The 13,102-nt window shown below is 36.6% G+C and overlaps 1 protein-coding gene across 1 annotated transcript in view; it reads left to right on the top strand.

Moving 5' to 3' along the window:
* ANKRD13C (ankyrin repeat domain 13C) overlaps nucleotides 1–10,550 on the top strand; it is a 28,433-nt gene extending 17,883 nt beyond the window's left edge. The window contains exons 9-13 of the mRNA XM_034433206.3: nucleotides 156–317; nucleotides 1,410–1,489; nucleotides 3,359–3,457; nucleotides 4,746–4,846; nucleotides 6,127–10,550. Of these exons, the coding sequence (XP_034289097.1) occupies nucleotides 156–317; nucleotides 1,410–1,489; nucleotides 3,359–3,457; nucleotides 4,746–4,846; nucleotides 6,127–6,257 (573 nt within the window). The 3' untranslated portion in view covers nucleotides 6,258–10,550. The remainder of the gene's footprint in view (nucleotides 1–155; nucleotides 318–1,409; nucleotides 1,490–3,358; nucleotides 3,458–4,745; nucleotides 4,847–6,126) is intronic.
* The last annotated feature ends 2,552 nt before the right edge of the window (nucleotides 10,551–13,102 follow it).

Genomic DNA, 13,102 nt, shown 5'->3' with positions numbered 1-13,102 from the left:
AACTGTTACGTAGCTGGACCAACAGCTTGCCCACCCTGTATATATATATAGTGAATAGGTAGGCAATATATATAGGAGGCTTCACAGCTTTAGTCTGCTTGGCAAATACTCTATGTGTGCTTCTGTCCTTAGGTTGTTTCATTTTTGTTTTCCAGGAAAGAGTGGGAAACTTTTTGGCAGACTTCTACCTGGTTAACGGGCTTGTTTTAGAATCAAGAAAAAGACGGGAACATCTCAGTGAGGAGGATATCCTTCGGAATAAAGCTATCATGGAAAGCTTGAGCAAAGGTGGAAATTTGATGGAACAAAACTTCGAGGTATCATTGAAGATTGCTTAAACTGCATGCTTAGCATACAGCTTTTTAAAGTCAGTTTTGAAATATTATTCTGAATATTTGTTGGAGGACACAAAATCCATCACAGCAGCCTTAAATCCCAGAATCTGGGAAGAATCTCCTTTCATTTGTATATAGGTAGTTCTTGTTTAGCATCCATTGTTGGGACCAGCAACTCTATCCTTAGGCAAAGGAATTGTTAAATGAAACCACTATAGTGCTTAGGATCTAACTTCAGCTTTGCTTTGCTTTATACCTGTAAAGGTTATAAATATGACAGTTGGTCATAAAGTTACTTTTTCATCACTATCTTAACTGCAGAAGGTCACTAAACTAGGCAGTAACTAAATGAGGACTACCTAGATGAGTTTGCATTCTGACATTTTCTTCTGCTACCATGTTTCTGAAACTTCCTGAGTTTCAGGGTTGATATTTGAGAAACTTTGGGAAGCAAAAGTCTTGAGACCTTCAAGGGGAACTAGATCTAACCCCGTGACTCTTTGGATCTGATGCCAGCTTAGCACCTGATCATTTTGTCATTCTCCATATTTGTCACTGAAACTGTGAAATTTTTCTTTTGTGTTTTTGTAAAGGAGGGTTTATTTGATATAATTTACATAGAACGGTGACATCCTTTTTAGTTGTATAGATTTTTAAATCTTATCCATAGATTCCTGTATTTTTTTCTGAAAAAAATATATGTTTCTTTTAGAAGTATATTATTAACATTATAATATAATGAATGATTACAAGAAATGTCTTTGAATAAAATAACGCTGAGAGTCAAAAGTATGGTCAAACAATCCTCTTTAAGCATGTCTTTCTCCTCATCTTGGTCTTTGGACTGTTATTTCATGCAGTATTGACAACTAGTTTTATATCTAAATTTCTACTTTAAGAGGTATGTCACCTTGGTCCACCAGAAATTATTTGTTGAGCTTGTGGTGTAACTTTAGACTTGGCCAGTATTTCAGACTGACAGGAGTCTCATCATCTGTGGTAGAAAGGTGTTATGTCTGTAGTTTAGAAAAGTGGTAGCTATTAAATAAATTTGTGTGTCTTTTCTTTAAAAAGCCTGTCAGGAGACAATCTCTTACCCCACCACCACCCAATACAATTTCATGGGAGGAATACATATCTGCAGAAAATGGGAAGTGAGTATTACTGCTATATGCATATGCTATATGCATATGGTTATTTATTTATATAGCGTGTAGCATATCGTACATGAACTAGCAATATATATCAACACTTCATCTAGATTAGTAAAATACAATAAAATATAAATGTTAAAAAGATTTATGTTCAAATACCAATGTTTTTGTTATCTAGCCATTGAAGTGCAGCATCGTTTATATTAAAAAAAAATCAGATACTGGACCGGTATATGCTCTCACCTTACAGCCAGTCACGATGTGATCTACAGTTTGACGTCACACTGAGGGAAGGATACTATGCCCCATTTATACAGAGAATCCTGGCAGATGCCGTGTGAGGTTCCAATCCTATTCAGGATTGTCCATTGCTGATGTGAAAGTTCAAAGCCTGGCACCTTTTTTGTGAAGTCATTTATATGTCTGGGCATTCAGCAACCCATTTGGCTTTTTATTGGGAATCAGTGTTAAAGTTGTTGGGCAGATGTTGCACAAGTACCAGTGGGGGCTTCCTGGATTTAAGTCTTCTAGCTGATAAATGAGGAAGGTCAGCATGCACTGATAGGAGTGAGCTATTCGTAATTTTTCTATATTCGCTCACTAGTGCCTCTTGCCTTCATAAAGCTGGCGCTGCTTTACGTTAACTAAGAGCCAAAAATATATATTGTTCTAGACTTTGAGTCATGAGATTAAAAAAGATAACTGGTTGGTTCTATATAATACTTTGTTTAATTATAATTATTTATATCTATTGGTTTTCTTTAAAGGAGAAAACGTTGCTGCTCCCTCAGTATAACTGAAGAAATCAGAAATCTAACAGATTTCAGCTGCCTTATATATGGAACTTTGCACAAGGCAAATTTAGATTTTAAAATACGATTTCTACGAAAAAAAGTTATGAGACCATTTAAAAAACAACAGATAAAAGTATTTGAACAGAAACTAGCAACAAGCCTTAATTACACATTAAAGTAAAGTGTATAAAGTAAAAAAAAAAATTAAATTGCTAATGGGAACACAAAGAGAAAGGAAATAAATAGAACACATGTCACCAGAAAGTTTCCACAGTGGCTTTTATTGATATTTAGTTGCTGTTCTGTTCTGTCCTTTTTTCTTTTCTATTTCATTATTTTAATAATGAAATAATAATTTTAAAAATCATATTTAAAATCTACAAAAAGGAACAAAAGAATGATAAAGAACACAATTCAAATGTATCAACAAGGAATTTACAAGTATAGAGATGATAGTTTTCCTGTATATCATCAATTGATGGTAATACTGAATGTATTATATCATTTTAAGAGCTTGAAAATCATTATTAAACTCTTAAGTGGAACATAAATATCAGGAGTACAGTCGGCACAATCTGAGTCATAAAATGAATCTATGAGTTACAGTAAATTCTACCCATAATACTAAAATCTATTCTAATTTTTAAAACCCTATAAATTGGAATTTAGATTTTATACAGAGAAAAACCCAAATTTTTTGATGTGGCACAAATCCACATCTTGGACTATAATCAAGAAATGGTTTCCAGTTGGAGTTAAATTTTTAAGGTAACAAGATACTCCAATCATTATTTAAAAAAAAAAAGAAAAGAAATGAATTGCATCCTTTACTTTCTTATTGAAAATAAGGAATTCTGAAAACATTTAGATTTAAATATGCCCGCATGTGCATAAGAAGAAGAACAGCAATGAAAAGAGAAGTATATTCCCTCCTCCCTCAAAAGAGCCTTCCAAGCCTCATTGAATAATTTCCATTATCCTTGTTTCCTGCTCAACAAAAATCTCTTTCAGGGTGAGCTGTTTTGTGCATTTTATGTATTTGGAGAAATTTTCATTTTGATTGTCTTTTAAACAGAGCACCTCATTTGGGTAGAGAACTTGTCTGCAAAGAAAGCAAGAAAACTTTTAAAGCTACGATAGCCATGAGCCAAGAATTTCCTCTAGGAATTGAATCGTAAGTCTGAATTGCTTTCAGAAAAGATTGTTAAAGGATGTAATATATTAAAGTTATATTGCTGATTATATTGTGCTTAGATTCCAGAGACTCTAGTATATAAAATAAGAAAAAATTTTATACAACCAGCAAGGTTGCAGTTTGTTCTGTTGCACAATGTATGAGTTCCACATAGTTTTAACTTTATCTGATTGTGTTTATCCCTTGATGAGTCACGCACATTCTCTTACAAATTAATCAATTTCTAAAAGCCATGTAGCATTTAGGAAACGTCTGATGTTGCTTACTGGTTTCCAGAATGTCTAGACCTGTGCAAAGTGATGTCACTTTGTAGAGTTTTCTAGACTTTTAATTTCTGAAGCAAAGAGTTCATCCCGCTGGCAAAACCCAGGCATTTTGACTTAGTTTCTTCCATTGAAGCGTTAATGTCAGCTGCTTTGCTTTGCCTGCCATTCATTTAGATGGAAATGCCTTATGTCCACTCATGTGCAGATGAGTACTAAAGATAGGAAGCTCATACCGTGAATCTCCTAAGGCTTTCCAGTACAGCCAGATCAGATCTTAGCATCTTTCCTAAATGTTGGCAGAGTTGGTGCTGACTTGAAGTTTAAAGATGACTATTAACTCTTTGAATTGCATTTGTAAGCCAATTGGCAACCAATACAATACAGTGGTGTGTCAAGGACAAATCAGGAGACAACCTAATTTCTTGGGCTTCTGCATTCTGAACCACCTGTAAGGTCCGGATGTCACGGACACCCACACATAGAATGAATTGCAGTAGTCCGTTCGTGAGATTAACCAAAGCATAAACTACTGTGAGCAGGGCCTGGAATGGTTGCAATTGGCACATGAGATAGAGTTGTGCAAAGGCTGTAGTTTCCTCAGCAACATCTGTTCCTCAAGCAGGAGCTCAGTAATAATTATAAACCAGTTGAAAGGAGGTATCTCCTCTGTAGTCCCATGGTCTGCAGAATCCAGACGCTCCGTGAGAAGAGCTGGAGAAGGCCTGAAAACGTTAGTTTCTGATCCTTTCAACATCTGCATTTTTAAAAAATACTGTAATAAGCAAGAACAGCATTCATTACGAATATGTAATTTATATAAATAATTGGTAATTTGTTTGTGAATGTATCCATTGTTAACATTTTTAAAATATATATATCTGCTGCTAGTTGTAGTGTGCCCGATAATGGGGTGAGGATATTAATTTCCCTTCTCAATTGCTTAAATCACATGGATAGTTGTCGAAGGTGTTAATAGATGTCATGCATGTGTTCTCTTTCAGGTTGTTGAATGTTTTAGAAGTAATTGCACCCTTCAAGCACTTTAACAAACTGCGGGAATTTGTGCAGATGAAACTTCCGCCAGGCTTTCCAGTAAAGTTAGGTGAGCTATGGATTTCATCTAAAATCTAAAATGATTGCCTCTTGGGGTGGAGTCGGGGGCAAGAACTGCAATAGTTTCCAATCAGGCATTAGGCAAAATAAAATATGTCATTGCACAGTGTATTGAATGGAAAATATGTAATAGTCCAGAGCCCATGGGCCAGATGTGGCCTGCAATAGGCCCAGAGTTGTCCTGTGGGGCCGTCCTGGAGACAGTGAGGGACCAGCCCCCGTCCCGCCCACCCCGGCCCCCCAAGGGCAAACAAAATCCTGATACAGCCCGCGATGGGATCGGGTTTGACACCCCCTGGTCCGGAGTAAAAGTTTTGCTTGAATAGGAAGGGCCAGCCTAGGCAAAACATGGAGTGTGTGGTTGCATTTCACTTACCTTTCGTAAGGAAGAAGAAAATCGGCAGAATTATTGGCAGTGTCCTGTGGTTTAATCCTTTCCCGCTGCCCTCCCTCCCTGAAGCTGGCAAGGAAGCTTCGCTGAGATGATAAAAGAGATATAAACAACTAATGTCACTTTCTGCTGGACATCTATTTAAGCTCCATGTTAAAATGTGTTTTATACTTCTGTCTCATTTGAATAAAACAGTCGATGATGAATGGTATAAAACACAATGATGAGGAAAGAAAATTGCCACCTGTACTTTAAATTAAACTTGAACAATTAAAGAATCACTGATGTAGCCTAACCAGACTCTAGTTCTCATCAAAATTTAACTTTTGCAACAATTTGTATTTGCAATCTGCCTCCACGTTATGGCAGTTTTATCCCATCCTAAGCAATATATCCTGTGTCCATGTTTAAATTCAAATGGGAATATAACTCCCTCCAAGGCAACCCCCCCCCCCTCAATTACATTACTTTTGTCTGGCTAGGAATTTTTGTGATTAGTTCCATAATTATTGTCAGATACATTGTACTTTCCGCTATTATTTCCTTAGATTAATCGATAGAAATGAGAGGTACGGGTGCTTGTTGTCTGCAAATTGGTGGTACTGCCAAACCTAGATCTGTAGGTGACCCTTCTGCCAGCAGTTTTCTTTAGGGTTGACAAACAATGAATATAGGATGATCCATTAAGGGGTCTCACTGGCCATCAGTCACAACATTCCTCCAAACCCATCCTTTATACTCTTCTTATCTAAAAGCCCTTGGAATTGCATCAAGCTACCTGCAAGGAGAATGTCATGGAAATGATCAGAAGGAGTCTTGTTAAAGAGAGGAGTACCCGCATCCTGGACCCATTAATGGTTCTGTTCCTTTCTTCCCAGATATTCCTGTGTTTCCAACAATCACAGCCACTGTGACTTTTCAGGAGTTTCGCTATGATGAGTTTGATGAATCAATTTTCACAATTCCTGACGACTACAAGGAGGATCCCAGCCGCTTTCCTGATCTCTAAACTTTTAACTGGACAGTTAGCAGCGAATAAAGAATACCAGCATGCCTCAAGACAACAAGACAACCGAAGGATGTGGATAGCTTAAGACCGATGTCTGAAAGTTGGGAAAATTGAAAAGATAAAACTTATTTAAATGAATTCAGAAAGGGAACACAGAGTGAATTTTATCTATTGTAATATATAGCAAGCATCCATCTGGTGTCTCAAAGATAGCAGGTCTCCTGATGTATCACATTCATTTATACATCTAGACATGCAAGCATGGTAATCTGGCACCTCAGTCTCACACACATACATACACACCTCTACCCCCATCCCCATGGTACATTCATAAATCCTCTAAAGACGATAATTTGTTTATAGATTTTTTTTCCTTGATAATAAAAAGCACTCTTGGACCATTTGCATAAACACTAAAATGTCTTACCAGGGTATTAAACCCTTTTAAACTCCCATCTGGAATCAAGATAACCTTCCTTCAAGGTTTGTTTTCATATGTTATAAATCCTGTTACATTCAGCAAATTGAACATCATCTGAGCATTTAGAAGAAAGAATTACTTTTCTGTAGATAAACGAGCCAAAAGCTAACCTTTTGTATACAGTTGCTTTTAGTTATTGCAATACATTTCAGTACTAGAACATTCACTCTGCAGGGAATAAGGTACCTCCTCTAGCACCTTAGTGCAACTCATTGTGGTGCTATCTGTATTATCCCCAAATTGTTGATTTCTCCACCGAAGATTGTTTCCTAATCTTTTCATGAAGACCTTTTCAAGATGGCTGGAAATGTTCTTGCAGTATTTGTTGGAGATTCTTCCTTGACATTTATTTGGGCTGTTCAAATGTACATAAGCGATTCAAACAAGTGTACCAAATTTGCATTTATGCTCTGCAGCATTTGGGAACAATGAATAATAGCAGTTAGATGATTACCGTCTCAAAGGTGAAGCTTTGTTTTCTCCCAAGGAAAAAAATCTTAATAGAATGAATAAGGGCTGCAGTAAACTAAGAAAAATGTTCAAAAATGCCATGGGGTGTTTCCAATATGGATAGCTTCAATAAGAGTAACTTTTGGCTTTTTTTTTCTTCAAATTGACTTCTCAAAATTAGGATTATTATACGGTTCCAGCCACCAAAACAGGAATATAACCTAGTGTTTTTGCTCTACTGTCTCAAACTGTTGATACCTACATTCATTTGTATTGCAAGATTTGGCTTCCAGTAATGTGTATGTGTACAGAAATGTAAATACTTTCAGAAGAATATTCTTTGTGCGGTCTAGTTTTTTTTTTTCTTTTTTTTTGGTCTGGAAAGTTCTTAAGTCATTTTCAAACAAGTAGAAAACCACATGTCGGGTAACACCCAGCGCTGGCAATATCTTAAAATATGAAATGAGGCGTTCTGAGGCATAGTCCTCAGTAAAACAGGGTCATAAGCCACAGCAACCCTGTCAAGAAAAATGGTACAGAACTAATTAAAGTTGTAGCTTTGCACTAGGGCCACCTGCAGAGAAGCAACTCAAGAAAACTGCAGCAGCTTCTTATAAACCAGGGAATAAATATTGAGACCAATTCCAGAAATGCTGCAAACTTGTAAGCAGTTTATACCAACCAGGATTGGCAATTGTGAGTGTGAAGACAGTTGGTTAGGGCTTTGCTGGTTTTGAAATGCATGTTATTTCTAGTACTTGTTGCGAGAGATTCAATCTGCCGCCTATAAATGCAATTAAAAATGCCCTGTTATTTCCTCTTTCAATGGATTCAAAGAGGAGACATCACTAAAACTAAAAGTGGTTGATACTATAGGTTGCCTCCAGTTAGTGCCACCTGCCCAGAAAATAACTTCTGGCAGAGAAATGTGATTTTCACATAGTCTGCAATTTCTGTGCCCTCCAGTGTGACTCTGGAAGTTAGAAATTCCCTACAATTTATTCAAGGATGAGGAGAACAGAATCCTGCTGCTTGAGCAGAAGTCTCCTCTTTTGTCATTGGACTGTGTCCTTTGTATTATCTGTCCTGTGGGCATCTCCTAAAAAGAATATGCTGTATAGAGAAATGTACAGTACTGGGTTTTTTTGCCGCAGGAATGATGGAAAGTACCGGTATGAATTTGATTGGATGGCTATATCTCCCTCCAAATGGTAGGAACTTGATAATGGTCATCTCCTATATCTGAAATTATCAGGTTAATAATGCCAAAGTTACCTTTCATTAAGTTGTATATATTAAAAGAAAATGCTTAAGTATCTCAGCCCAGCACATGGAATACATAACTATTCCCACGTTGGTTAAAAACTGGGTCAGATCCAAATTTAATCCCATAGGAAATACAAAAATACCAATTGGAATCAACAAAGACTGATTTCAGTAGGTTTAATCTAACCATAATCTGGGATCTGATTTAATGAAATTTTTTTGTCCAGTCTAATAAGTTGTATTCTAGTAAGATCTGAATGGGGAAAAGAGCTTTTCTTTGGTAGTTGCTGGTCAACCTCTGAGGACAGAAGAAAGACCTCAAATTTTAGCTTGTTTGCACTGAAGAAAAGAGATAACAGCCTCCTAGTGGCTTCAGCAGATTTTTCCAATTGTGGTTTATGTTGTATCACAACCCTTTTTAAAGATGGGTAGATACAACAGTTTATTTAGTTCCAGAAACGGATTTTCAGGGGGGGGGAAACCCCAATCAGTGTCCACTGCAATTGATCTGATTGCATCCAAGTGCTTATGCATGCAGCTCTCTTGCTTTCATGGAGCTTCCGGTTCAAAAATTTGGGGAATTTGATTTACACATGTAAGGCACATATACACCGACTTTAAAAGAAATGAGAAAAGTGTTCCTGTAAAGAGAGCTGTTTGCCTGCAATGGTGTTCCTAAATCTAGAGAAAAGACTGCATCCAGAATCTTAGCATTAAGATGTTGACATTAGGTTAATAACAAACATATTAATGAACAAGTATAGATTAGTGCTTGACCATTAAGCACTTTGGAGGATCTGTTTTGATTTTTGGTTGTACCATCTAATGTTGTACTTTAGAGAATTAATTATTTTGTACCAGATATTTTACATTGGCTGCATCCACACTCAGAATGACAATTTTTTTGAGGTCAAGACTATTTCTGAAGAATTCTGAAGAATTATGTATAATTGTATTACAGGGAAAAAGTTCATATAAAAATATGCAAAATTTATTATAAAATATGTAACACAACTGGACAAGTTAAACGATGATTCCCTTTGCATATTTTTAAGCCTTGATTGAAAAGGAATATTACTTGGAAAACAGGTTATATTAGTATCCTGAGTAGGAATGTGCAAAATTTGTTGATCTGGGGATGGACCATTCCAGAGAAGTCCACAATGTTTTGTTTCAGGAAAAGCACTTAGGCAATTCCCATAAATAAGTTCACCAAACTAAACTGCAGTTTAAATATCAGATCACCCTCCCAAAATACCTCAAACTGCTTTTGGGTTGAACAATTTATTTTGGAAAACTGCCTTCCATACTCTGAAACAAAACGTTGTAAACATTTTCCAGAGTAATCAGTTCCTATATCAATAAGGTCTGTACATCTCCTGTTATGAATAATTTGGACACAACACAGTTTTGTGTTAAATTCTCATTTGAAGAAACATCTGAAATTTCCTTGAGGTTTGATCTCTTAAAAATTAGCAAAATGTTCTGTCAGTCATTAGTTGAGGAAAAGATTGAAAAGAACTCAAATGCTTCCTAAATCAAGCTCAGTCTTGGTCTTCCAAATAATTGCTTTAATTCATAACAAAAAAGAATAAGACTTTTTTTCCAAGCAGTTGGTTTTTCAGTCATTGCAATTCATGTATACCTAGCAAATAGTGCACCTGTGGATATAATCCAATGCTGGAAAGCCCATCTTAAGCTGAAGCATAATATATTGAAAGTTACATACTTGTTGACTTTATTAAAGATAATTATATTTAAATAATATTAACAAACTTTCTATAATGCTGCAGTTTTTCCTTGACAGTTTATAATTGTCGTAACAATGGGATTTTTTTGTTGTTACATTTCATGTTCTTTGTCTAATCTAAACTCACGTTCACTAAAAGGATTTTTGGTTGTACCATTTAGAATAAAGACCAAAAGATGCTGTTTGCTTTTAAAACTGAATATATGACAACTATATTATAACTTAACATGGATCCTTCCCCCTTATTAGAGGAGGACTAAGATGTACAAAAAAGCTGTTACAGTGTACCACTTTCACAAGGACATTTTATTGGTCAGTTTTTCAATAAAATCCTCAATTTTCAGTGCTTTGGTGTTGATTGCAATCTTTTTAACTTTAAGCTAGACCATGTAAAGATGGGCTTAAAAGCCACACTATAGTGTAAGATGATGGCATTCATAAGCCACATCTTGCTTCAACTGTATAATGGATGCTATAATGTATCCTCCATCATCTATTTATTTAATACAACATTTCAAATTATAGCAAATTCAGATATCAATGTCCTGGAGCATACTCTAGTTCTATATTATTTATATCCCAACTTTATTATTTTTATAAATAACTCATATGGTGAACATATTTAATACTGCTTCTTCCTCCTATTGTCCCCACAACAACAATCTGTGAAGTGAGTTGTGCTGAAAGAGAATGATTGGCCCAAGATGACCCAACTGTCTTTCATGCCTGAGGAGGATTAGAACTCATGGTCTCCTGGTTACTAGCCTGATGCCTTAACAAAACAATAATAGTAATAGTAATAATATAAATTTTCATGCTGCTTGATTCCCAGCAACTTTTTGTGAAGTATTGGATGCAAAGTACAGCAAATCTACCTTCAGAACAGTAGTCATTGTGATCAAGTCACCATTAGTTGTCCCCAACCTGGATGCAATTAGCAAAAAAAATTCCTTATTTATCATCTATATTTATTTATTTTTATTTATTGAATTTATATTGCCACCTATTCGCCCATGGCGACTCAAGGCAGTTTACAGAATATAAAACCTCATTTAAAACAAAACTAATAAAAAGAATCAAATAAATTATTTATTTATTTATTCAATTTATATCCCACCCTTCTCCTAGTGGACTCAGGGCGGTGCACAGCCAGAACTAAAACATATAATAAATAATATTAATTTATTATTATATTAAATAATTAATATAATAAAATCGCCCCCTGCCCTGGCGACAGCACATCACACAAGCCATTTAATGGGCTCCATCCCACTCTGGGTTCCCCAGGCCCGCTTGCAGAACCAGGTCTTCAGCGCCTTCCAGAAGAGTATTAGACTGGGGGCCATTCTAATCTCTGGGGGAATGATGTTCCAGAGAAAGGGAGTCACCACGGAGAAGACCCTTCTGGATCCCACCAGGTTTATCTTCCTTGGAGATGGGACCCGCAGCATTCCTGCCTTCCCACTCTGATGGGTCAGGTAGATATGACCAGGAAGAGATGGTCCCTCAGATATTACAGGTCAACTTATGACCACAATTGAGTCCAAAATTTATGTTGCTAAGTGACAAATTTGTTAAGTGAGTTTTGCCCCATTTTATGACTTTTCTTGCCACAGTTGTTAAGTGAATCACTGCAGTTGTTAAATTAGTAACACGGTTGTTAAGTGAATCTGGCATCCCCATTGACTTTGCTTGTCAGAAGGTCGTAAAAGGAGATCACATGATCCTGGGACAAATAAGAACCACTTGTCAAACATCCGAGGGTAAATCACATGACCATGGGGATGCTGCAATGGTCATAAGTGTGAAAAATGGTGATGAGTCCCTTTTTTCAGTGTCTTTGTAACTTCAAACAGTCACTGTTGTAAGTCGAGGACTACTTGTACTTTATTTTTAACAGTATAGTTGTGTTATGTTTGATAAGCTAAGGGAACATCTACTGGCTGCCTTGCCCGGAGTGATTAACTGTCAAGACTTTTTTAATAAGGGGGAAAAACGGATCACAGACAAAGTCAGTAAACAGCTGAAGGTCAAAAGCCAAGAAATCTGGCCACAAAAGCTGAAGGAAAATTGTAGTCAAGACATAAATCAAGGTCTTTAGAGACCAGATGCCAACTGCTGAGATTACAGAATCATAAAGAGAAGAATTTATGACTCTTATTATTTGTTGTCCAATCCAATTTAAGAAATTGTATAGTTTGCTGCTTTCTCTTCAGATAAAAAGCTACCCTGACTGAAGTGGTGTCTCAGGAATTCTGGGAGTTGAAGTCCACAGATCGTAAAGTTGCCAGTTGCCCATCCCTGATCTAGTCCAACTCTCAGCTATCATGCAGGAACTTACTATTATAAAATATTTGACTGTGACCATCCAGCAGCCTTTGTCTAAATAACTTCCTGCAAAAACCCTACAACTTCCAGCAATTCCTCATAAGCCTTCTGGACACCTTTTTCCATTTTGGTTGTTTGTCTCTGAACACACTGTGCCCTTCCTAAAATCTGACACCCAGATTGGTTGTAATATTACAGGTACTGCCTGACCATCACCACGGAGAAGAGTGGGGGTCAATCTAGGGTCCAGATTGAAGGCAGGACAAGAAACAATGGATGGAATCTAATCAAGGAGAGAACCAACCTAGAATTAAGGAGAACTTTTCTGACAGAACAATTCATCAGTGGAACAAAGTTGTGAGTGCACCAACACTCGAGGTTTTTAAGGAGCTTTTGGACAGCCATTTGTTTGAAATAGTATAGTATCTCCTGCTTGAGTAGGGGGTTGGACTAGAAGACCTCCAGGGTCCCTTGCAACTGTTATTGTTATACTGTACCAAATAGAGAAGAACCACACCATTGCACTACTTTGATACCATGCATCTATAGCTAAAGCCTAGAATTTCCTTT

The sequence above is a fragment of the Pantherophis guttatus genome, chromosome 3 (assembly GCF_059756535.1).
Source record: "Pantherophis guttatus breed Tessera chromosome 3, ASM5975653v1, whole genome shotgun sequence".
Lineage (NCBI taxonomy): Eukaryota > Metazoa > Chordata > Lepidosauria > Squamata > Colubridae > Pantherophis > Pantherophis guttatus.
The sequence above is the reverse complement of the archived record's forward strand: the minus strand, read 5'-3'. Positions and strand labels throughout refer to the sequence as shown.